Genomic DNA, 27,655 nt, shown 5'->3' with positions numbered 1-27,655 from the left:
CCAAAAGTTATAGATTTTTTTTTTTTAATTTCTTTAACGGGCATGTTATAAAGCAAGTTTTGTAAAACCAGTCTGCATGTCTTAGCTGAGTCATTAAACAAAATTCACTACAGGATGTTTTTAACCAGCWTTTTCAGGATTCCATACCAACAAACCAACAAAGTTTTAACTAGATTCTTTGCTACTTACCAAATATCCATAAAGCACTTCTGCATACCCAGTTTGTAATGCTTTTAAGGAGCACATTTTCCCTTTTCTGCTTGTGCAGATGCAATACTCCTCCAAGCCTTTGAAACAAATGCTTCAAAAATACACCCCACTACTTTCATTCCACAGAAATCAGATGTTAATGATGTAAGCATTTGTTAACTGAGCGCAAACCTGTTCCTAGCAACATTCAGGTCAGATCTCTAGGAACAAGGTTTTAACTTGCCTAACTTGTCTCTGATTTTACAACAGGCTGAAAATACTACAAGTCTTTACAAACTGTCACTTATGTTTTTCTTTGGAAAATAGATTAAGCTGACAGAGGTAACATATCCCCATAAAGAACCAATTAAGTCCCAGCACAGTAACAGGTCATCRGAGAAATATTTTCTTTCATAATATTCACACATTTCTCATGTTATTTAAAGGACAATTTCTCTTCACCAATACAGACATGAAGTTTTCTTTAATCTCACCCAAGCATTAAGCAAATAATATTACATTTCCCTTCTTTATTACCTGGTGATAAGCAAAAATTACCTAAAATTCATACTTGGCAAAAATTGAGTTAGAAACAGTTCGATCATCTGAAAAAATCTGTCAACTTGGAAACTGTATCAAAGYAGGAGATTGGGCTTGGAAACAGTACACCTGCATGGCTTTTAAACTATCTTTTGAGAGTTTCTCACTGCCTCTGAACTTTCATGTGATGCCAACAGCAAGAATCACATAGTAAWACACAATAATTTCCTTCACTGTTCCAGGGCATTTTGAGAGACTGACATGGATCTATAAAGCCTTGTGGTAACCAGCTGGGGACAATGGATTGCTCCTCTTGCTAGACAGAGCAAAGATTGTTTTGCAAGTACTTGCATATAAAACCCTCTCAAATTGAAGGAACCTTTCTCAGTTGCTAAAAGATTTGACTCAAATTGGTTCAAATTTCTTTCATTGGTATCCAAACCTGAAATGATGATCCATTAGAGAAAGAACAAACCTTTATAAATTCTACCCATTTTTCYTGCTCTGAAGTGCAAGAGCAACAATAAGCTTGCAAAAATACTAAATAATTAAAGCATATATCCACTGGTATACTTTAGAAATCCACATTAGTAGAATAACTGATAATAATCTGCATCCTTTTTGCAAAACAGCTTTACAAGAGCACTGTAAGAAACTTTAAACGGGGCTCTTTTGTTAAAAGAAATCCACATTTCCGTTGTTCACAAGTTAAATGTCTGCCTGGGATAAAGAGCATCACTGACATGATGGAATACATGGAAATGAAAAATGCGACACATCAGTCGGCTGAAGGGGGGCCCTGACCTACCCCACAGATTCTTCACACCACCTTTCCTGTCTGCWCAACAAAAATTARAACTCTCTTTTAGCATGACAACGCRTGACTCTCACGCTGAACGCAGCCTTGTCCGGATTCTGAAAATAATCTGAAGCCCAGAGAGTTGCACAAGGTGTTCTCCCCACACCACCTCTGAGCCTGACCTCCCTTCCCCTCACAAACCTCTTTTGCTGAAGCAACCTGTCCAGTGTCTCACGCTGCACAACCAGTTCCCCCTTTTCCAGAATGCTGCAGCAGGAAGACAAGAAACCGAGGYAGGGAGGGGTGAACATTCCACTCCAGAAAGGAGATGAGTTATGCACCTGCGGCTTTGACATAAAAACTCCAATTTGCAAATCCATGAGCTGTTTATGCAGGTTGTATATGCATCTGCAACAGTATTAAAAGTCAGCTCAGGTCTAGCAGAATTTATGAGCTTAAATGCAGTATATGCATAGCAGTTGTGCTGCTTCAGGGCACGATGATACAGAAGAATCTCTGCCAGTCAATATCTGGATTAATAAAGCAAGGACTTGAGTTAGCTCCACTTAAGGTCACTTCAAAGTCACAGGGACCCTGATTTTGAGAATTCATAAGCCCAGCTAAACACAAGCTGTGGAAATGCCATTGAACACTCCCAGAAATGGAGTGCCAGGAAAATGGGGCTGACGCTCTCCAAAGGGTCAGTTCTGGACTGGTGCTGAGGTAGAGCTCACCAAACTTGAAAGACAATAAAAGCACACTGTYCATGTTTTGCACATCCAAATGCTTTCTAACTGTAGCTATACTACTGCACCTATTTTTTCTTATTAGCTAAAGTGCCTCAGTCTCCATTTACCATGGAGAAGTAAGACCTGGCTGCTTAAATCATCCTGTTGTGTAAGTCTTCATTCATGAACAACTAATTAGGGAAATAAAATGGCCTCAGAGCACAGAGAAATTGATACAATTTATGCATGTCCTCTGTTTCATAAATATGACATATTACAGTCAGTTTGGATAGCCCGTTCATAATTCCTAGGTAAGCAGGATTGAGAAACAGACTAAATTGCATCATAACATTCTTAGCTGAAAAAAGACTAGTTAAAGCTCAACACATTTTTCTAAAACTTTGAACCTTCAGCATTGAWCCTGAGCCTAAAGCTTTTAACTTTTCAGCAGTTTTGAAAATTTATTAAACTAAACTWAGCTGTCTTTCCTCTTTAGTTTCCCAAACACCACAGAAAATCATGAAACTGGAATCCATTTAAGCCTTTTGTTATCACAAGCAATATTATTCAAATGATACTTGTGCCAACTTAARGACAATCATAGACACAAAAGTGCTGTGTGCTGCCAGCAATGAATACCGGAATCAAAGAATGATGAAAGCAGACAACACATCGGTTATAATCCATTTTTAAGARTTTTTGCAAAAATACATGTACCAAAAGAGTAGGTTGTATGCCAAATTAAACTCTGAGGACAGTTATAATGGATGTTAATAAAAACTGTATGGAAATATAAATGTAAATACTGCACAAATGTAACAACTATTTCTCTACAGACTACTTTCTTTTTTTTTTGTTGGTTTATAACAGCAAATTTATCTTTAAAATACAAGATTAATGTAATAAAAAATATATATAACCAGTAGCCCACTGCTAGTCATGAAATCTGATTCATCATCTCCAGTTAGGAAAAGGATTTTGAGATACAAATCTAGTATTTACACATAGAATAATTAATAAGCACAAAAAAAAACCTTTTAAGAAAATTTACAAAAGCTTTAATTGTTTTCATTTTAACAGTTAAACATTTTTTTTTTCTTCTAATATACAGGTATCCCTCATAACTCATTACAGGTTCACTGTGTGCACCTGATACTACAAGTTACAAAGCCTTCACTAATAACTGATCTTTGAGTTGAARTTAAAATCTATTGGAGAATGGACTTGGACATTGAAATTACACATCAGGACAGCATCAGATGAAAGGGTAAAAACATCCACTTTCTAYCATCTTTCAAGATCTTTGGAGCCACAGAGTTGCAACAGAGCCCTGCYTAGACAGGAGGATCAGGCAAGGCCTAGAACATACTGCCTTGTTAAAACAAGCTTTCTTGAGCCCTGATCCCTGCAGCACACCATCCTTTTTGAAAAATAATCAGGTCCAGAGAATGAACCCATCAAAGCCAACTACCAGACCTCAGAACACTTTTCTGGGTCAGCCTTTGTGCAAAAGCCTCCAGACCAGATGAAAATAACGATTTACATCTCGATAATTTAGGAATACACACAAAACTGCTCCTCTGTTCTCCCATGAGAGTTTCAGAGAACCAACAGCTACCACAATCTGCATTTACACAAACAAGTAACAACACATATCACACTGCAAAGAAAATTAAGTGTAACATCATTGTAGTCCTTAAAATCTCTAAATGGTGATAGGAATCGTGCCCTTCTTCAGTCGGTTCAACTTTTCCTACGTGTAAATGTCAAAATGAACACCAATTAACTTACTACTAACACGACAAGACTGCGGCCAGACAGGCTCCATCCAGCTACAAAAGGAATGATTCTTTAAGCTTTCACAGTCTCAGACAACTGCAGTGAAAAGTTCAATCTCTAGGGATACAAWGCCAGGATCTGGTTCACCTGGCAAGGTAAGGAACTCTAACCTTCCCCTCATTAATTAAAAGAAGGAGAAAACAAAACTGCATTAGTGCCACCGTGCACCTACAAAACAAAAAGAGTGGGGTGATGCAAAACTCAGAAATTTTGTGCCAAGTGATACAGGAGGGCAAAATATTCTAAGACATATGAAGCAAATCCTCAAATTGGCATTAGCTCAGCAAAGCCAGYGCCCCTACATTTATCAGCTCTTACTTGTTACAAGTAACCTCAGAACCAAACCACTTGTAATTAATTTCAGTTTTGGGCCGGAGGACATAACAGGACAATCACAAACAGATTCAAACTGAAGCAACAAAGCATGTACAGGTACTGAAGGTCCAAGGCTTGTTATTCAGAAGAGTAATCACAAATTCAGAAAAACAAAGGCTTGCAAATCCTCTTCATCTAACACAACATTCTTCAGAGGAGCTACTTCTCATGGGCAAGTCCAGCAATCAGTTTGCAAGAGGCAAAGACGATACTGAAGTGCTGTGCTAACAGCATAAAGAAATCAAGTTACTGCAATGCCACTTGAGAATATAGATTTGATTCAGGATATGAACCTGCCTTCCTATCAGCAAACAAACTGTCACCACAGCATGACCAGCTCAAAAACTCCGTTCTACAACATAACATTTCTAAATACTGACCCAGAAGAGACAATATTTTATAATGAAACCATCTCTCCCTGTCAGGGTTTATAACTTGGAAGAAACCAATTTTTTTGTGCAGTAGTTATTACTACATGGAAGACAGAAAAAGAAAAAGGCTACAAAATGTAAATTACTTTTATAAAAAGAAAATAACTCAGATAGACATTTTGATATTATTTTCCTTCAAAGATCTTGGCACACATAAGTGCACTCAGTCCTCAGGCCAGCATCTGCAACTCAGATTAGCGTGCCCTGAAGCTGTGAGTAGCTTTGACTGCTACTGTCATAATTCCTCAGTAGTTACTAAACACACCAGAACCAAGGTAGAAACTCCTCTTGTGTTACAAAACACAAAGGGATAAGAAATGAACAAAACAGTGTCCTGCATCAGCAAATGACCACATCTTCACACAGGAGAGAAAAAGCCAAAGTGTGGCCAGTGAGATGGAGACCAGGGATGTTTTGCCTAAGTTCACATGTCTTTGTTTCAATATCAGAATCAGTAATTAAAATTCTGTTAAATGACCATGAATTTGATTGGAATTCCTCCTAAATTAGTAAACTCTTCATTTGGGGTATGTGATAGAAGAAAGAGGGRATKATGACACAAAAGGAGCTGAATGAGCATCTTCAGTAGTACAGAGTAAGAGGAGTTAATCACACAGACAGACCACACCAGTAAAACAGGGCATGACCAAGATTAGGAAATCAGAGTCAAAAAAGCTTGGTAGCCCAGACAATCTCTAGAATGAAATGCATATTGCCAAATCTTCGATTAGTTTTGCTGACCAGTCTTACCGAAAGACAGGAACAAAGATAAGGAAAGCACTTCTCCCACTCCCTGGTCAGTGTTACCTTGTGCATGCACTTTCTCAGCTAGGGTGCTTGTAGTTTAAGGCAAAAAAAAAAACCCCAGAACAATGTCTATGAGCTATTTTGGAAAAAACTGAGGTAGCAACCATGGCCATTTACAAGTTGTGCTCCTATAGCTCCTACTCCAACCCCAAASTGCATTTCTGTCTTAAACTGAGTCACTGGTAGCCCTTAGAATAAGTAAAAATATCTCRTTTTCTGAACATCTCACATCAGTTTATCTCAGATTTTAGAATAACACACAGCATATAGAATTATCTTCCTCTAAAAAGAATACAGAAATTCTCAACTGAATCAATTCAAATTATGTTTGCTTGTGCTTTCCCCTTAACAGGGTAATTCTTCTCCAACCTTAACAGCTTTCAAAGTAAGGTGCATTTTAAAAAAGGAAACAAGCCAATCAACAAGACAGTATTGACTAGGAGACTTAGGGTGCAAGTCCACGATTTCCTTATTCTTCCTACTTGACTTAAAATAAATCAGTCTAAAGGTAAAAAATACAAAAGCCAAAACAAAAGAAGCAACAGGACTGCAGAGTAAGGAACCTGGAATGAAGCAACAGAGCTTTGCCTTCCCCTTCACCATCTCAATCCTACTGAGGGGGAACAGGGAGGAGATGCAAAGCAGTGATACTCACCCACACACTGCACAGATGGTAAGTGGCATCCAGTAGTCCTGGATGTTAACATCCTACATTTCCAGGGAATCCTGGCTCTTTCACTGGTTTTTCTCTCAATCAGATAAGCTTTTAAGAGGTGGAGATGCTGGKTGCCCTATCAGCCTGCAGCACAAAGATCAGTTCTCGCAGAACTACAAGATCAGAGATGAAAAGCTTCTTTGCAAACACGTCAGCCCTACTTGTCCAGCCCTGTGCTGGAAACACAGGCTCCAGTTTGGAGYTTTTCAAGCTCCAGCTTTTCAAAGAGAATGGTGAGGACAGAAGAGGATGCAGCCGTGATAACCTGTACAGACCTGAAATCAGTGATGTGTAACACATACATAYTGTAATAAACATGTTTGTGGTGGCAACCTGGATTCAAATCCTAATTTGATTTGGCAAAGGAAAAAAAATCTACTTTGCTCAGACAAAGTAGTATTTCGTAAGTAATTTTCACTATTTATAATGCTATAAACTAAGGCAATATTTTCAGTAAGAGCTGCAGTTGTAAATTGCCACTATATCACAGGCAATGTTAAAAGTGACAGACATTAAGGAATCTACAATAACTGGTTCTGTCACAGTAGATAAAATTGTATTTTTTAAATCTAACTTTATTTAGTTAGTCTTCTGAGGAAATCAAGAAGCTTGGGGTTTGTATTGCTGACTCTGCCAGAGACTTTCAGTGGAACTTAGAATATATCTGTGAAGTTATTTTTTAGTTATGTAAAGTATTAAAATTAAACTGTTATTTAACTGCCTTAAGATACTTTAAACCAAGAAAAKATTACTTTTTAGCACCAGTCTCACTTGCAATTGGGCTTTTTCTTCTACGACATCTTCAAAAAACAGAAAAAAACTTGACCACAGAGTATTTTAGACAAAATAAATACATAGAACCCCCTCCCTCAACCAAGAAACACACGATAAATCTTACTCACCTAAGAAGTGACCTTAAAAAACAACCTCCCATGAAAATCTGTGTCATAGGTTTTAAGTAAAACAACCATAGATCACAGAGATTTTACTTACACTGCCAATTTACTCACTGTCACTGTGTGTATTTGTTGGTTGGATTCATATTAGGAAATCAAACACATACAATATATTCAGTGTGAGTAAACTGTCCCTGATAAAYGTCATCATTAAATAAATGACTTGTTGCTGGCAAATGCCATGCCAGAAAGTGCTCAGACTGCAGTAACACACAGAGCTGTTTAACACAGGTCTCCCTCCTAAAGCTACTGGTTATACTTGTAGTAGTTTTAAAATACAGACAGTATTAAAGACAAATTTTAATTAATATATGTTCATTTGAGTTTTTACTAAGTGGATTTTWACTTTAAATGTAACTGTATATACAGTAATTGATTGCTTATACCTACCTTCTTTCACACTATTAAAACAAGTAATATACTGGGAAAAAAAACTGATGGTAGAGATTGTAAAACTCAAACAGCAGATAAAATGTAGAAAGTCTTCAAGAAACAAATTCTCCTCAGGACTTTCAGGTCTTAGACTTATTTAAATTCACATGCTTCTCTTGACTGAGAAGCTAAAAAGCTCCAGTATTTTACTGTGTATATTAGCCAAGATGTGTTTTACAAAATAGCTTCCAAACATGAGTATTTCCATCTGTCTTGAAATCAAGTAGAAACGTAATTGTTTCTCTTAATACTTTTGTCTTTTCTCCAAAGATTTTCTTATTCAAAAATATTAATTTTTCTTTTCCTTCTGAAGCAACTCTTACCCTGGAAAACAGCCACTGCTTGGCACTATGTAGAACTGGGCCACTCTCCCACCCAATGACATACCATGGACATCTCTCAACTTGTACATATTTCATGTATTACTCACAAGTATTTGCTGATGCAGATGTCAGAATAAAAATTTCCACGGAGACCAGTGTGCAGTTTCTACAACTGCAGTGCAGATTGTGGCAGTTTGTCACTGCTGCTCTTCAGCTTTACCATTTTTTCCATGCCTAATTTCTCAGCTGGAAAGACCAGTAAGACAATAGGAGGATTGTGCTATGTGTGTTCATTCCATTATGAATATACAGACATTTATAAACTACAGATCAAAAAATGCCTTCCATTTTAAACTCTATACTTCTCACWCCTAACCTATTATTTAGGGGGTCCATTAAGGTTTGCTATCACATTTTTACTTTTGCAAATTTCCATTGCCTATAGCTCAAAACCACCTCCAATCCCATAAAAATACCAGTATGTGCAGAAAAGCCCCAAGAGGAATGGTTGCAGCTGACTGATGGGAGAATGGCCCAAGATTGTGATGTACCTACCAAATTTAGCAGAAAACTCTGGACACTATAAAACAATAGGAATCTGTGGATCAGAAATAATTAATCTTGCTTTTGAGAAGAAATACTTTGGGCAGGAGTTGCAAAGGATGCAAACTGTTCCAATGAAAACCCACACAATCCAAAGACAGGGGTTTTAATCTTGTCCTACTGCTATGGCTGGGTACAGGTTTGTYATTCAAACATGAAAAGCAGCCTAGAACTGTGCTCTTGCCCAAGGATCATTATTTATCATATCACAGTAATGTATATTTTTAGATTCACAAAGCCACCCCAGCATTTAAGAGTCAAAAAAGGTTCTCTTTGGATCAATGAATTAACAGAAACCTCAGCTTAGTTGCAATTAATTTTGAATTTTGTTGATTGCACAAACCAGAACAGAATACTCGCTAGCATTCAAACAGAAAATATTTGGAAATACAGCTGATGCTKATTATCTTCCCTGTGTTTGTAACCAGCCTGAATTCCAGCAGGCACAGCCAGAGCCTATTTCTGGATTATTGGCAAGAATCAGGATTTGTTAGACAACTACAGAGTAGAAATATTTTGGAAAGCATTTTGATTTTTCGAAACAGGAGCTGGACATACCTCATGAATTCTGCAGAGATTAAAGAGGCCAACATTTAAGAATAAAGACTTGAGAGCGTTTATTAAATAAATATTTTTAAAAGCGTATTAACAGATTGTTAAAAATAAATTTAATTATGACTTTGCTTTGCAAAGAGGGTGAAAAAACATTTTTGTCAAAAACAAAACTTTGTCATTTGGCTTATGGTACTGGTAAAAGCTCCAGACATTTCTTACTACTCTTGGACAGCCGGTGTAGGAATATCTTTCCTTACCCCCTACAACCTGAATTTTGCAAAAGAATTTCAGTAAAGCAAATTTGTTCTCTCACACTTGGCTTTTCTAAGCAAAGTGCCATAATTAAAATTGTAATTAATAATACCCTGCTGCCAGGGCCTCACAGGAGAGCCATCAATCCACCAAAAACTTGTGAAGCTGTCTCTATGGAATTACAGAATGCTGAAGGGACCGTGGAGGTGATGTTGTCCCCTCTGCTCAAGCAGGGCCACCACAACCCCTTGGTCAGGATTGTCCTGCTTTTGAGTATCTCCAGCAATCCACAACCTCCCTGACAACCTGTGACAGTGTTTGGTCACAGTTAAAAAGTGTTTGTGGGTGCTCAGGCAGAGCCTCCTGTGTTTCAGTTTGTGCCACTGCCTCTGCTCCTGTCACTGGGCACCACTCAGAGGAGCCTGGCTCTTTATGAGGCTCTCCCTTCAGCAATTTCTACAATCAACAAATCTTTCCTTCTCCAGGCTAAACAGCCCTTCCAGAAGAGATGTTCCAGTCCCTTCATCTCAGTGGCAGCCCTTTGCTGAGGTCTCTCTGTCTCTCCTGTACAGGGGATCCCAAGCTGGACCCAGCAGTGCTGGTGTGGCCTCAGGAGTGCTGAGGAGAGGGGAGGGACCCCCTCTCTCCATCTGCTGCCAAAACTCTGTCCAAGGCWGCCCAGGACACCACTGGCTCCTCTTTACCACAGGAGGTCACCTTGGTGCCCACAGGACCAGCACAGGAGTGTCCTTTGCTCTCCTCCAGTCCTCAGGCATCTCTCTCCATCTTTTTGCTCATTCAAAGGTTATTCCAAATGTCCTGGCAATACCTCTCAGCTCTATCAGCCCTTCTGGGTGCACATTTGTGTAAATGCACTTTAACAATTCCTTATCCTCAGGGGCTTCAGGCCTGCTTCTGACCGACACAACACAGGGAGTTCTTTSACATCTCTTTTACTGAATACTTCACACATTTAAATACCAAGTGCAAACACATTGTACTCTTAAACTATCCTGTGCATCCAACTAAATATTCAGTAAAGGGACAGACAAGGCTGCAATAGTATGAAATTTTAAAGCATCTTTTGAATAATCATGAAGTGTGCCTGTGATGTTTTGTTTCTGGGTAGAGAGAGGATTAGGCTCTTTAGAATCCTGCTCAACTACAATCTTTCTCACTATGGTTTGGACTATCTCACTATGATTTGCAAAGCAGAATCAGGTTCACAGTGACTGGCTGAGGATGCAGCTGCAGACAACTASAAGTTGAAGCTGAGCTCTTCAAGGACAGGTTTGCCACTGCAAAGCCCCACAAAACAAACCTCAGATAATCCAAGACTTCTGTAAGCCATTTGGTACACCCACAGGCATCATTCTGCTTGAAATAAATAGTGTTAACTGCAGCACACCTTTTCACCTCTGTGGTTTATGATGGATCATAAGCACTATCAGAAAATGTTTCTTCCAAATTAAGAAATACTACTAAGAATTTAAAGTATTTTCAAGCTTAATTTTCAGTGAAGCTTGCATTCTAAATCGCTGTGAGCTCTTGGCAACAGATGGGATTCAAACAACAGATTTCAAGGACCAAACAGATTTTGTCCAGATGAAGCAGAAGTGATGCATAAATACAAGTCTTCACTGAAGTTTTCCCGAATTGGCAAATATCCTGTACGACTTGAAATGGCCAAAATGTGCATAAATTATGTTCATTTCCTTGAAAAATGSTTCCAGATTATAAACTACCCAAATAGATTCACCAGTTATTTTAGTAAGAATTCTAATCTAATGGTCCCTAAACCCTATATTGTATGTACAAAGAGGAATAAATGCTCAAGTGACAAACCTTATTCACTGAATTAAATGACAAGAAGTTTAAAAAAAATTTTCATAATAATAATTTTCATAATAAAAATTTTCATAATAATATTTGCTGGCATTGGTCTTATTTTCTCGTTCACAAATGTGAATTTATTTTCTTGTTCCACATATATCGAAGTGTGAATTGTGGGATAGCTTGGGACCTTCAAGACCGCCTAGTTCCAAACTCCCTGCCATGGGCAAGGRCATTTTCCACTAGACCTGGTTGCTCAAAACCCCATCCAACSTGGCCTTGAACACTTCCAGGATGAGGCAYCCRAAACTTSCCTGCTAACCTGTTCTAGTGGCTCTCATATAAAGTGAGARAAAAGATTACAGAGATTTTACTACAGCAGCACTTTCCAATCAATTATGATTACTTAAAAAAAATCAAACCAGGCCAACTATACTCAGTTATAGAACAAAAACAACAGTTAAATAATCTATTATCTGTTGCATAAATTCTGTTTAGTGCTAATTACATAATCATTTCCATTATTATATGTGCTCTAAGAATTCCCAGATACAGCAATTTTTAAATTAGCACTCTAATATGTTATTCTTAGAATGAATAATTATTAAAATGGCAGTTAAATACACTTGATATAATTGCATTTTGAAACCTGTAAAGTGTACCATTTTTATTTATAAAGCTGGGAAATGTTGCCTGCATTTTCTGCTCTGCTCCATGATACCTTCCTCAAAAACAGTTTTGTGATAACGTTATGTAAAGACCTGATCTGGCAACAAGTCCACAGTGGTTCCAGCCACTGGATACAACAGTCATTTTTCACAATGTTGGCACTACAGTGAAACCAAGAGCAGAAGAACAAAGCTGTCAGAGCAGAACGTAGCCAAGTAGYAAAGATTAAAAGAGAGGGAGGAAGAGGTGCACTCCTGCAGAGGCMTTGTGTGTTCAGTGCTGCACTAAATCCAGCAAAATCAGATACAAGTTAAAGGCAAGGGGCTGAAGGCGCACAGCAAACAAAGCTGTCCTTGTTTTGGAGACTGATTAGAAGGAATAAAGAACCAATTGCTTGCAACACATAAAAACTTAATGATTTTTCCYTCTACTTAAGCAATAGTGCATAAAAAAGTTAGGTAAATATCCTTTTATGCTTTAAAGTGGGTGTAATAAATTCACAAGCTATGCTTCCCTGCTGAAGATGGAGAAAGAAAATGTTTCATGAATACTGCTGTTAATATGTTTGCATCAATATTTCCAGTAATTTTATGTTCTTGAAGTAAAATAATAYCTTAGAGTTGATCTCTATAASTCTTTGCTTATGATTTGGATAATARGCCCTWCTTCCCTACAGAACATCATATTTGCTTCCTGGGATGAATCAAATTTGTATGTGYGACTCCAAACGGGGTCAAAACAACGAAAAATTGACAGTGACATTTGTATCCCACTCCTGGAAGCCTGTATCAGTGCAATTATGATTTCTCAGAGGGTTAAAATGGTAATTCAAAAGGGAAGCCAAGCTGGTACAGAGCTTTTCATCCTCTGAAATACCCTCATACCTCTTCAATGAAATGAAACCTATAATGGTGCCTTGCTCCTGTTTTCCYTAGATCACAGAAAAGCTGGTGGGAAATGACCTCTGATGGACATCAGGTGCAGCCCCCACTCCAAGTGAGGTTACTGCACWCAYRGGGTCAGGATGGCAGTGACTTCATYGAGCAAACCCTTGAAAATCATGTCCAACCTGTGCCTGAGCCTTCCAAGCAACAATTCCTGGCCATTTCCCCATAACTTCCACCCAAAGACAGCTCAGCTTTGACATTTTTGCAGTTCTTCAAGTATTTGGAGACCACATTATAACACCCTCTSAGCCTCCCCTTCACCAGACTAAACAAATTCAGCTTCCTCCTCCAGCTTCTYTTTGCCCACCATGCCCTGCATGTCCTGACTATCTTGGTTATCTTTTGCAGGGACCTTTCCAGTCCTCTGGCACCCCTCAAATTGTGGARCCCCAAACTCCACAACAGCTCAGGTGTGGGCCCAGTAATGCCATGTGGAAGGAAGTCACTGCCCTTGATCTGTGAAATGTGGCACAACACAGAACTGACAACTACCAGAAATTCCAGATCAGTTGGTATTTCCAAATCAAAGGCAATGAGTCAYTCACTCTTTCCTCAAATCCAGGCTATATATGGTACAGTACCATGAAATATGATGACATACAGATTTGTAGTATTTTTTACTCAAAAGAGATGAGCTCAACACTGACAGCAGTCTTTTCTGAAACCCTTGAAATCACACAGGGAGGGAGGTGCAGAATCCTACAGATACTTTTGTGAAAAATAACTTATGATTCACCACAGCCTCCCAGTATCAAAAGTTAAAGATACTGTCATGCAACTTCTCTCTGAACTAAGTAAAACTGCCCTGACAAAATGATTTKAAGAAATGGAAGTCTAAGCTAAAGAAATAAATAAAAACAAGAAAAACCCCAAATCAACAAGGGTAAACTGTTTAATGAAATAAGCAGAACAAGAGTAAGGTCTCTCAGAAAATCCCTCACAATCTGAAAGTAAGTCAGGGATAAAAGATAAGATAAGATCTGTGGGCCCCTTTCCCCTCAACACAACAACTAAAACACAACAAAACCTTGCCAGTTTTCATCTCTTCCTCCCCAGTGAAACAATTCTGGAATTCTTCTCCTAAAGTGGATGATCCATAGCAAGGCTAGTTTCAACTCAATTATCTTGCCCCTCTCCCTGCTAGAACTAGTTCAAGAACCATATTTAAAACACTGTTTTCTTGGCTACAGTTTTGCTCTTTGCCACAGACAAAAGCATTTTGCAGACTTTCCTCACAGTCTGCTTCCAAAAGAACCAGTTTGGGTTCTGAAGGAAACCTCAACCTTTCCTTATCAGCTCATTTACAAACCTGTACATCAACCACACACATCTACCTAATGAATAAGATGTAGACTCTTAGAAGGTTGGAAAAGAACAGGTAATCCCTTTCTTTGTGAGGACATTTCTATAGAAATGAAYGACAAGAAAGAGAATTTAATACATGTTGAATTAAATCTTGAGAAACAACTTCAGTGCACTCTAAGCACAAAACACCGCCCTTTAAATTGCTTTAAAAACACTCAGCATGTTACAAGAAAGCAATCTGGATTTAAGAAAAGGCAAATAAATAATGTGTATTGGCCTTTACTAAGCAGTAAGGAACTGATCACCATTTTCCCATTCTCTTCCTGAGAAATGGTGCCTGCACTTAAGTGATTTTGGTGTCAGAACAGGTAACTAAAAATCAGACATGCAAGCTGTGCAGAGAAAACCAAAGAGAAGATGCTTCAGATGTGAAGAGAGCAGCAGAGGAAATGGACAATCTGACCAAGGTGTGAGCTGTAACAAATTCAGAAATAAGGAACATGCTTCCTGCACTTTTCTGCACTGAAAGTTCTGAGTATAGCAACTAAAAGCTGTACTTGAAAATCAGTTTATTTACATGGAAGTATTTTTTTTGGCCTAGTAAGTCTACTACTACTGGCTTCTGAGAGCATCAAGTACTCTTCCACATGAATTCTCTGAATTGAACATTACAAAAGAGACTCTTTTATGTCTAAAAATATTCAACCTTCACATTTTCTTTTTTTTTTTTTGTATCTCTGTGGTGTGAGGAACTGTAGTAGAATCTGTCAGCATGTAAAATATCCAACATTAATCCAGCAGATCACGTGGCCACTTGAACAGTGACAAGGTGTCAATAAACTTCATTAATATGGTTGAATTACAACACTACAGAGATTGATGATACACAATATKCAAGACCATGAATACTAATACATAAATCCAATAGAATTTAGCCTAGATTAGATTTGCTAGCTGTCAGGCATTGCTACATAGCATTAATTTTCCCTGCTATTATCAAACCACTGCAGAGAGGCAGAGAGACATAAAAATCACTTGAGATGTCTGTGTCTAYACATGCTATGAGTATTGAGCAGCCTTATGGAAAGAACACTATACCGATAAGAGTTTGTCTCGTGAGCTAGTGGCTTCCCCATCACATGCCATAAATGACCACAATAACATCAATTGGTAACCCATTAGCCTAGAGAAGCTCTCCAGCTTGATTGTTTTTGTTACTTTTGTAAGGAGACACCATTATTGCAAGATACCAGCACATATTTTTCTAAACAAATTGTTCAGACTAGCAAATAGTCCCTTTAAAACATGTTTGGTGCCAAGCTGCCTCACAAGTTTAAGAAATCAAAACATTATTTCAAAACTAGTTGTAAATTCTCTTTTTTTAGCACAGTACTACTATCCCTAAATTTTCTCCCTGTAGAGTACTGCAGCCAGATTGCCTCACAGATTACACTGTTGCTGCAAACACCACAGAACCTGTAGGATGGAAAGACCCTCGAGATGCGACCAAGTCCAAATTCTTGCTCCAGGCAGGTTAAAATACTTGGCAGCTCAGAGCCTTGTGCAATCCACTTCTGAGCATCTCTGAGGATGTTCTCTCTTGCAATTAGGTGCAGATTTGTCTTTTCTTTGTCTCTAATTGGCATTTTTTCATATCACAACTTGTCCATGTGGCTTTTTGTCTTTTCATCATGYGCCCAAATGARGAGTTTGGCTCCATCTGCTCTATATCCTTCTATGAAGTAATTGAAGGCCACACCAAATCTCATCTCAGCTTCTCTTATTAAGGCTGGACCAACTCAGTCCATCTCTGCTGGATTCCTGCCAGGGCATCACTGCTTTTCTTGTACCAAAGAAACTGAGACTGCACACAGTGCTCCAGGTGTGGCYTSACAGGGGATGAGCAGAGGGAACAATMATTTCCTTTGCCTTGCTGGCTACACCTCTGCAATGCTCTRCTCTGCAGGTGGCTCCTTTTGCCACAAGAGTACACTGCTGACAAACAAAAATGAAATTCTTACCCATAAACACGTTATCCCRCAGGGATATTTATGTAAAAGCACTCAAAACCAAGGCTTTTTAAATTTAATAATTTAAGTTTGGAGGCATGTTGGGCCTTTAGCTGTAAGCACTGTAGATATACATGAATTAATGGAAGGAATTATCATCAGCTCCCTCACATGCAGAATGTCCTGTTCTCCCACTCCTGTGCCTCACAGAAAGACTGGAGGTGGAGAGTTGTGCAAAGATAATCTTCAGGAGCAAATTGATTTTGCAGAGGGCAAAATGTTAAGGTAAAGAATATCTCCAAGGGTTAATCGCATCAACCATTCAAGCTTACACTTTAACACAATTTACAAATAGAGCTTCCTCACAGGTACATTTACTTTATACCAGTACCACCATCATGGCTGCCAGTCAATGTGCTTAAGGAATGCCAYAGCAGAAATAAACAAACAAATTWAAAAAAAAATYAYTAAATCCCCCCTAAAAYCTGGATAAAGGTGCCAAAAAAACCAAACAAGAAAAAAGCCCAAACAAAAAGCAGAGGAAAACCAAATTAAAGAGTACAGCACATGGAAAGAGTTWGTGAAAATTTCACATTCTTATATAGAGAATATGTAGCTCCATGTTCACTTACACMTTTATGAGTCTTTGTGTCTTAATAGTACAAATATAAGGCGTAACAATTCAAAACTTTAAAAAACCCAACCCCAAAATAGCAACAAAGAACCCCAACAACATTCCAAAACCAAAACCACAAAACAAAACAAAACCACCACTAAACTCAGAAAGTGTTTACGATCATACCTCAATGACCTGCTACCTTGGACTACAATTACAACAATACAACAAAAGTGGAACTGGAAAAAACCCAGAATTTCTTAATACACTCCCAAGTCTATTCTTTAGGCAGAAATTGCAAATCTTTCATAATTATCCTTTTTTCTGTGAATCTATTATTGCTGTTGCCTTTTTTTTTCTCTTGATGAGTCCCTACTCTTTCACCTACTACTTTCCCTTTCAGAAATTCTTTATGGCACCAAAAGGCTGAATTTTACCATGGAGCCAGAAAATGAATACTCCACCAAAGACAGAAATGTGTCCTCTCATCAGTAGTTGAAATAAGGCTCACAAGAAGACTAGAATACGGATTTATTTAAAAGATATCAAAYAATTTTAATAAACATTCTCTAGCTCACATGGTTTTGGTACAACTTGCCAAAACCATAATGGAGCTAATAACAAACTGAATATTGTGGAAAGTGGGGCTTGTATTTTGTTGGAGGGCTAGAAAAAAGAAACTAACAATGGCATTATTAAATGAAAATATTTGTTGAAGTCTGAAGCAAGAGTTGTGATTTACCTCATAAATCAAACTAGTCATTCAGGTTCAAGATACTGTTTGTTATGAATACCAACCCAAGTAATTGACCCTTTTTTGCTGCTGAAGTTGAGTTCACAAGGACTTGGATGGCACCAGTGGAACGTCCCAAAAACATTTCTGTATAAAAGAATATGATCTCCAGAAAAAATACACAAAACATGGAGTACACAGCAATTGTCGCTCAGTTGCCAATGCTTTTTGCCATGTAGGGTAAAAGAAGAACTTTATGCACACACAAGTTGTGAATTGTACTCTAAAATCAGAAACGTTAAGGAGTTACAGCCTTGTATTTATACTGTAGCAGTTCTGCAGCATTTCCTGTAATTCCTGACTATATTACTATTTCCTGTAATCCTGTCCTATGAAAAAGACATTTTTATATAATTTTGCACTTTAATAGCAACTCTTCACCATTTATAGCAAATTACTTGCTAAATCTAGACTAGTAAAACCAGAACTCATGTGTTCTTACTTTATTTCCTGTGTATTTTTTTTGACTCAGAACCACGTTTTTCTTTACAAAATTCACACTCTTTAAAAAAAAAAAATAACAAACAGAAATAGAACTGGCTTAAAACTAATTATCTTTCTGATATTAATGATCATAACTGAATATAAGGAGAAGCTACTAAAGACTGGAAATGCAAGCGCTAAGGTAATTTTGAGATGCGAGACCTTGCTTTGAAATTTCCACAAAATGTAGAGCAGAAAGGAGTGCACCAAAGGCAACCTTAGGAAAGGGTGACCAGAAAACTGTGTCTGCTGGGAATTTGCTTAATCCTTACCTTCTGTGCTTAATCCAGGACTTGAAGTGAATTTTGCTACATCGACGATCTTGACAGCGAACTGCTGCCCTGTCTCCCTGTTGATGCATCGCCGCACGACGCTGAAGGGACCCCTGGAACACAGAGAAACCAGCAATGAATAACCATTCTCTCCTTCACTCAACCACAATCCTCTTATTTCTCAACAAGGTTTTGATTCCTGCATTCAAGTGTAGTGTTTACACAGAGCATACCTCTCGTCCTTGCTGCCCATTAAATGTAAAATTAAGTTTCAACTACAGACGGGTGTAAAGAACACCAAGTGAGTTCTGTATTTTCCTGCAGAAAAGACATTTGCTCTCATCCTGCCACTTTAGAAAGGCTGTACTCTTAGAAACCTTATATAATGTACTGACAGCATTATTATTAAATTTTAAGTGGACTTCATTTTGATGCATAATCCAAATAGGAGGGAAAACAGCAGTGAGAAACACATTCCTTCTTTCACTTCTAGGATGAAGGGATAAGGGACAATAAAAGTAACAGAACTGTGAGCTGTTTCAGTTCATTTGTCTGTTTCACACAAACTAGATTTATTTCAAGTTTATTTGACATCACTACATATAAACAACCTTCATTACAATACTTTCAGATTCCACAAAAGCTCATGCTTTTCTCTCATCTGCAGCACTTAGAGAATCCTCACAGAAGTTACAGAGGAAAAGATTAAAAATACTCTAGTCAAATGTTAATATTTCAATTAAATAATAAAAAGCTAATTATGTTTTGAAATTGAAGTTACATTTGCCAAAATACCTGTTAGAACCTTTTAAAAACCACCAGCACAAACACGTATTTTTTAAAGCATATTTTAGTAGATGATTTAAGTTCTTGGTGCCTTAATTCATAATATGGAATCTTCTGTCCAATATTAACAACAACCAATACAATCAGATAAATAGGGCAGGTCAAGCTTTCAAACATGAAAAATGAGTATGTTATSAGAACAGAATAGGATTGTTTCAAGAGTGGACAACAAGATGTGGAAAATCAATCCTATTTTACTGCTACTTATTTAATGKCTGGCATGTTAGCTCTAAAGAAATCCATTCTGAAGTCTTCTCAAAAAGATGTGAGGGAAAATTTGAGGATGGAAGGAACCTTTATTCAGAAGTTTGTCTATTGAGTGAACATTCACYTGCTGARTGAAATAAATGCTTTAATACAGCTYAAAAGACAAATTCTTCCATTCAAACAATGAACTGGAAGTTAGATGACACATTTCTGAGCAATGAGATTGCAAAGCAACACAATTCTCTAAATTAAAGGTTCCCTGAGGAGGCACAAATGTCCCTCTGAGGGCCCTCACAAAGCTTTATTAACTGGCTTTTGGTTTTCTTTACATACCAGATGATTCAAAGTGTGGAATTCATCACACTACCAAACCTGTACTCACACAGCTAAAATCCAGTTTTGTACTCCTTCAACATACAACATACTTGCAAATATTTCTTGAAATAGGACTATCTCTGACAGAGAACATGAGTACCAAAATTAGTCAGCAAATCCCAATCTAAATATTCACAAGAAAGGAAAATATTTATTAGCACAACTAAGGACACATGAATTACCATGATGTACTCAGACAAAAATAACTACTCAAGAAAATGCATGTTTATTTTCTTTCTTCTCTATTTGCTCCAAACACTACTGATGGCTATTTTCTCTTCTGAATCCATACCCCACTATTATTCATATCTGGTCTTTTAACAACAGTTACCACAGATATTTAAAAAAAGATGTTCAATTAAGACTCTAATACACAAAARTCCACTTTCATCATTAAATAAAAAAAGGCTCAGCTGACTTTGTTTGACATTGGAAGGATATAGCTATTGACTTAAAATTCTCTGGACCATGTTTCAAAAAGTGGTCTCCTACAGAAAAGTCTCACTTTATATAGATCAGTCAGCTCCTTATCCCAAATTTCTCCTTATTTCTCTAGCATCTGTGAAAGTAAGATTGTTTTAAAAGAGTATAAACACATTCAGATTATGGTAATCTTAAACATTTTAAAACCTAAACCACAGCTTTGGAATAACATTTTCAAACTTGTTTTCACTCCTATTTGTCACAAACCACTAGAAATGAAATGTTTTTAATTCAAATACTCCTTTTCATTGCCATTTTTTTTCCTCCCCACAAAGACTTTCTGGAGACATTAAATAATGTTTTTAACATATTCTGATAGAGAAGAGTAGATTGCTAGAGTGCAGAGGTAGCTTACAAGATCACACTCTTACTCGCTGGTAGATCCCTGATTTCTGTTAATTCACACAAACTCTATGAATATAAATATTTCTCGCTGTTGGCTGAGCTACTTTTAGATCTCCTGGTTTTGCCAARTCTGGGCAGAAGAGCTTGCTCAGCTACCAGTGTGTCTGTGTGCTTTGAGTAGACAAAGAGTTGGAGGAATCATAAATCAAAAAGGAACCTACAAACTGCTGCTCTGAGAGGATCAGATCTGTGTTTAACCCACCTTCCTTTTGTGCAACCATGCCCTGATTTCTCTTTCCATTATCTATTAATGTTTTAAAATCCTGACTTCAGTCATTTTCTTCCTGCATATTAAATCTGGGGCAAAAAATTTAGAGCACTTTATTCAGTTYTGTCACAGAAAAAGTACAGAGACATCCCTATAATCTCAACCTTTATGGCCACATTGAAGCTTCACTATGAAATGTGCTATAAAGCACAGAACACAAGAATTGGGATTGGAACAAGATGATCTTTAARGTCCCTTCCAAACCATTCTATGTATTCAGTGATGACCACAATTAATACCTGCTATTCAGACAATACATCAATTTCATATAGAAATAAAAGTACTTATTTACTAATAATAGATTTCCAATTTTTTCTAAACTCCCTCACTCATACTCAAGCTACTTATGGCCTCAAAATAGTGTTAAGACACATTAGATGAATACATCCCATGACAATTGTACCACACAAAAGCTTGAATAGTCCAACTTTAGGTAATTTAAATTCACTCATGAGAGGTGCCCTCATCAATTAAGCAGACACCATCATTTCCATGTGCCAAGTAACACAAAGGAACTCTTAAATAAATTATGGTTGCAGTTAGTCCTCTCCAGCTGCAATGGCACACTGCAAGTTTACAAATTAAGTTAGAACAGCCCACRGTGATCTTGTATAACCTGAGTCAGAAAACAAGAATCTGTGTTTGCCAACACAAGAGCTTCAAACCTTATTTGGAAGCTGAATAACAAAAGTCTTTCAGGCCACCCTGAGTCTCAGCACTGAAAGCACCCAGTGAGGGAAGGAACCACAATGTTCATCCCTCAGCTGAGATGAGGAGCTGTTCAACAGTTGTGTCTGCAGATGGGGAAATGTGTATCACATCCTTGCTAAATGACAATTTCTAAAGCTCATTTTGCCAGCCCTGCAGCTCAAATTTTACAGATCTAAAGTACAAAGGTGACACAGATTGGGGAAGGAACAACTCTAACCCTAGACACAGATCATCAAAGCTGTCATAAATAGAGAAGGCTGCTTATTTATTTATTAAGAATAACTGARTTAAGTTGTATAAGACTTCATTTTCTAAGTCATACAAACTGTAATCATGTCATGTGCTTTACATTTCATTTCTCTTTGTGCTACCTTYAACAGACAAATCCCAAGCTGCAAAATCTTCCTCTGCAGTCAGCATGCACAGCTCAGACTACACCAGCTCAAATAGGAGGGTCCTTAAAACATGCAAGCAGTAAGGACAAATGATTTCTTCACTGTTATTTTGTCAAGATCAGCAGCAGCACATTCCAAAATCTGGAAAACCTGGAGTCCCACCTGCAATGTATGCCAAAATCCAAAACGTACATACTTAAATTGAAGCAGGGATGCATGATGGGTTTTGCTGTCTTATGCAGATGGAAATCCAAGTGTTAGAGTCCTGAGGAGTTTAGTGAATACATAGAGGCCATAAAATGTGGATTGGGATGCTGAAGAGGTTGTCTCATGTCTTTTCACRCTTCCAAAATTTCAAGGAAGCAGAGCAAGCCTGATGTAACCTTAACCCTACTGAAACTATTTTCTGATGATAACTTCACTGTCTAGCACAGAGCAGTTCATTTTCTATCAGCTAGACACAAACTTGAAGAAAATCAATTATTAATTACTCTCTCCTTCAGGAGTACAACATTTGAATTAGAATAAAACCCTGAAACTTTGATAACATCAAAGCCTTTTTTTATCATCTCCTTCACTTTAAATTATTTTACTTCGTGTGTCATTGAGATTTCAAGGACAACGCTCATAAACAGATATATTGCAAACTATCTTTTTATACGACAATCTCATCACTTTATCTGTCTGTTCTGCTTCCTGTCTCCTTTCCTTCAATCCCTGATGGTCTTCCAGAAGAACAGGTTGTGATTGAAATATGCTACAGCCTGTTTCTTTCCTGTGTCCCTCAATGAGCACACCCATGGGAATGAAATTCCTATAAAAACAATTCCTGAACCCCTTTGCTTCAGAGCCCCAAAACTTGATATTTTAGGTCATATCTGACCATCATGAATTTGTTCAACATCTCTTCCAAGTGAATCACAATTTCTTGAGGACTTTATATTATATTAAAGTGTTGTGGCTCTCTAATTATTTTTCATTAAGTTAAAAAGAAAAAGTAAGAAACACAGGTTGAACATTTTAACAGAAAAACAACAAAATAATGAACARTATCTCTTCCACTGAACAGACTTCTCCTTTAAAAATTATCTTCCATTTAGAAATAAAAGGCCCTGGAYTCTTTTTCCTTATTTAACAAAGTTTAATAGTCAAGAACTTGAAACATGCAACACAGGTCTTAAAGTGACCTTAATTCAACATTTTAAATGGAAGACCAGTGCTTTCTAAAAAGGGCTTTGTCAGTKTGTTGCAATAAGATACTATAGATGTATACAGATTAAGTCACATTAAAAGGATATATATACCTAGAATTTTGTTTTATTTAGAGGCTATACATTTGCTTACCTAAGCAGCAAACACTGCTTTGTACTAATGTGGTTAATACTTTCAAAACAAYTGTATTCAAATTGATGAGAATTACTGGAAAGAAAACAATTTGCTACTACATTTGAAGAGAAAGATCTTTTTCCCCTCTTTACTCATCGACACAATTTATAACATATACTTRTTCWWTAACTTACCCTTTCCCTTTAACTGAAGTGAACTTCTTTTGAAAATTAAGTATTCCCAAAATTAATTAAACCTCCAGTTAGTCACCGTATCAGCTCATTTACACATGGCACTGCAGCTCAAAATAGTGATTGAACCTTTCTGTGAACTAGCACTTCATATTAGAGGGCATCCACATTTGGAAAGCCATCACTGGAAATGCTGGGTTGACACTTTTTGTTTTATTCTCAAARGAAAATTTAAAATAATGCATTATGATGACTATGGCACAGAGGAACATTTGGGTTGAAGATCTGATACTTTAGCAAATTAGATATCCCAGTACAAGCTATAAAACTGAGTTCCCAGACAGCAATATTTCTATCCCATTCTATCCAGTTCTACTTTTCAACAGCTCACATCTTTGAAACCAAGTCTRTGTTTAAACTCAGCTTTAGGGTGTAACCTACCAAGAACAAAGCAAAAGACAGCAGTTCACAGGATCTCATCCCAATATGGATACACTTTCTAATATTAATCCAATAGAAAAAGTAAAAAAGAATATATAGTACCAAATCTTAACCATTTCTTTCCATCCACAGGAAAACCAGAGAAGGAGCAGTTACTCCAGYAGTTGAGAAATACTCCCAAGAAAACCTTAGGGAATGCTTCAAATTCATGCAGCAAACTGAAAAAAACACTTCTTTTCAATTTTAATAAATTCTGGTATAATTCAGAAGTTTGTTTATATGGTTATGTCAGCATAGAAGCAAAATACRGGCAGAATGAAAATTCTTCTGCTATCCTGTCTTTCCTATCTCCAGGCTAAACGGGGGATAAGCTATCCTTAACTGACCTGTCACCTCYACCAACAAAAATTGTATGTTTGTGGTCTGATTTTTCTTCTTATCAAGCCAGTCAGAAGCATTTTATCAGTCATTCTATATATCTACCAAATCTCTTAGGCATACATACAACTATAAACAGATGCTGGTGTGTAAACATCTTTAATGTATCTATAGTTTGTAAACAGCTCTTTTTTTACTCTAGCTGGCTGGGATACTGAGGGCATGGAAAARGAAGAACATTGAGATAAGATGCTCACTAGATTTGCTGTTCTATTACCATGAAACAAATATTTCAGCACCAGTCACCTACAACATTCTTCACACACAAAGGATCAGAAAATATTTTTATGCTCACATGTACTTTATTTTTTGAATTCCATAATGATATGTTAACACTGGCCTTATCCTTGCRAATTCTCAATTTTATTCATAGACCCACAGAAGGGTTTAAGCTGCAAGGTACTTCTGAAGGGATGTGCTYAAAAACTTTTATCAGAATATAAAATGATCAAAAATGATCGCACCATGGTTTGTTTTTTTTTTTAAGAAAACAGAAACTATCTCACTTTTCAAAACCAAACATTTGCAAATAATTATTTACCTCAGCACACAGACAGCAGATTCTGTTTTCAACAAATATTGTAGTAATAGGTTTCATGGTGTTAAAAKAATTGTTCTGAACACCGCAGCTGTAGCAGGTACAGAAATAGGAAATGGACTTTGTCCAGGCCTATTGGAACAAGGTCCAACTTGAGCTGCTGGGTGACTTCCTGASAGCCACGCTTGCACAGGAAGGAAGGGCCACATGGCACATTCAGGAGGTCACAGCACATCATTCCAWGTCTGGCTGACACTGAATTGTGGTGTCTGCTCCAAACAGAAGCAATAGCTACTGACACAGAGTAGCTCTTCAAGAGCCTGTCCTCAGATCTGCCCTTACTTTGTATTTTCAACTCATTGAAGGTCATTTCCTAGCCAAGGGTCAAGACCTCAAATTCAAGTAAATACTAAGCAGACWTCTTAAGGCATTCAGGCTCTTGCCTCCACAGATTCCTTTTTCATCTCATTTCTTCCCTGATACTGTTTCCAATGATTCATTACAAATTAGCTTTAGCTGCAAGATTGGACACTGGACACTCTTTTCACTTTCCTAAAACAGCACATAGATCTAAAACTATGATAGCAGCATTAGTCTTCAAGAAAGTGACCGATTATTTGTCCCATTTCCAGACCGATGAAAGGTAAATGATGAGATTTGCCTAACTGAGATAGAAATAATAAGGATCTCAGAAAATGGTACTTAATCAATAAGGGCTTTTCTGACCAGTTTTTTAACTGTTGGTGAGAAAGAAAAATCAAAATTGTTTCATTAAGMTGAAATGAAACATTCTGCCCCCTCAGCAATAAAGTACTCAAGAAACTGATGACAAATGTAACTTTCTCTGGTTCACCTTGAGGCAGATGAGAATCTAAATCTCATGCAAGAAGTGATTTTGGGCCAGTGAGGACTGGTAATCAWAACACAGATCCTACTACTTGAACAGGAGAGGGGAGAAATAAGGAGAGCTTTGTCCACTGCTAAATTTCCATGGTGAATACTGGAATAAATGCATAGAATCAAAATCCTCAAAAYTTTATTTTTATGCTCAAACATTCTGTAACACTTCACAGAAAAACACAACACACCAGCAGCTGAATCAAAAGCATCAGCTCAAGACTGTTTGGAAAACTGATGATGTCCTCCTAACAGACTCTAATATGTGACCAAGTGTTTTGCCTGTTTCTCTCCCTTGTGAAGAAAAAGAGCAGAAGGTTAAGAGGTAGTGAATGAAAACTGAAAAAAAAAAAAAATTGTAAAACTACTTTAGGTATGGAATCATTCAATAGTGAGAAGAAAAGCAGCAAGAATGAACAAATGTGTCAAAAAAAGCACTTCAATTAGAGGAACAAAAGGGAGCATATTAAAAATAATAGYGTTGCCTCTGAAAGAATAAAGAGATGTTGCAGAGCACCTTCAGGCTCATCAAGTTAGAAATGATGATCACAAATTTTCTCTTTTCTCATTCAGAGAACGTTTTTATCCCACTCATGTGTAACACAGCYTTGTTCCATCTCACACTGTGGCTTCTCCAGCACTTCTTCAGCAGAGCACTGGCCCAACCAGCAGCACCTCTGCTACTGCATCATCCTGGAAYAGCTTGGGCATGGTCACTGTCAGCCACATCAAAGGAGAAACAAAACTACTAAAAATACCCCAGACAAACCAATTCTCCCCTTTTTTTCACTGTGTAGCTTTTCATTCATGACAGGTGCTTGGTTTGGCTGTGCAAAGAGCTGTGTCCACACAGACCCAGGCAGGAATGGCTGGGACAGGAGGTGCCTCAGCAGCGCTGCTGCTCTAAAGCTCAGCCTTGTCTCAGATCACGATGATTCTTCACAGGATCCTACACCCCCTTGGGACCTGCACTAATATTGCACACCTGCACTCATGCATTGAAGTAAAGGAACTGATCTGAGAAAAAGTCTTGGTAAATGCACATTCAGCTGGCTCTACTGTGTGTTTGTCCTGCAACTACAACTRCTTTTGATAGCACACAGAGCAAGATGAGTAACAAAAACAGGAATATGTGAGCCACCACATTGCTAAAAACCTCCTCATGAAATTACACCCTGAGGTTGATGCATTAACCACTCCCCACATCATCTCTCTCCCCTGCAATCTGGTTCTGTTTTAAATATCCCCTTTATGACTTTTAATGTCGACTTTAAATCTATTAGTCCTTCTAACAAAACTAAGCTGATGTACTATGTCCTCTACTCTCTCTCCCAGATTTATCCAAGCCTAACAAAATGCATGTTATATTGCTGTTTATTTTGACAGGTTCTCTAATTTCAGAATCTCTTCCTTGTGCCTGTTCCAGTTCCAATTTTTTTTTAACAAAAGCAACCACAACTGTGAGTAGAACACCAGACGAGGTCTTAGCAAGAGTTTGCACAATGCTAACAATGTTTTTTTCTCTGCTGGAAATATTGTGCCTGGTACACAATCCTGTATTTGCCTTCTTGACACRCACATCACTGAGCCACCTACTTAACTGCATTCTTCTGCTGAGTTGTTTACAGCCAACCAGCCTCAGTCCACCCCAAAGGTTTACTAC

General features: G+C 37.6%; 1 protein-coding gene across 1 annotated transcript in view; it reads right to left on the bottom strand.

Annotated features, from left to right (window-relative positions):
* Positions 1-27,655, bottom strand: part of CASK (calcium/calmodulin dependent serine protein kinase) — a 232,126-nt gene that overhangs the window by 122,933 nt on the left and 81,538 nt on the right. The window contains exon 2 of the mRNA XM_057380908.1: positions 18,472-18,584. Coding sequence (XP_057236891.1) covers positions 18,472-18,584 — 113 coding nt within the window. The remainder of the gene's footprint in view (positions 1-18,471; positions 18,585-27,655) is intronic.

This window comes from Malurus melanocephalus, unplaced genomic scaffold, assembly GCF_030028575.1.
Source record: "Malurus melanocephalus ecotype Western Australia unplaced genomic scaffold, MMel_1.1 scaffold_479, whole genome shotgun sequence".
Taxonomy (NCBI): Eukaryota; Metazoa; Chordata; class Aves; order Passeriformes; family Maluridae; genus Malurus; species Malurus melanocephalus.
The sequence above is the reverse complement of the archived record's forward strand: the minus strand, read 5'-3'. Positions and strand labels throughout refer to the sequence as shown.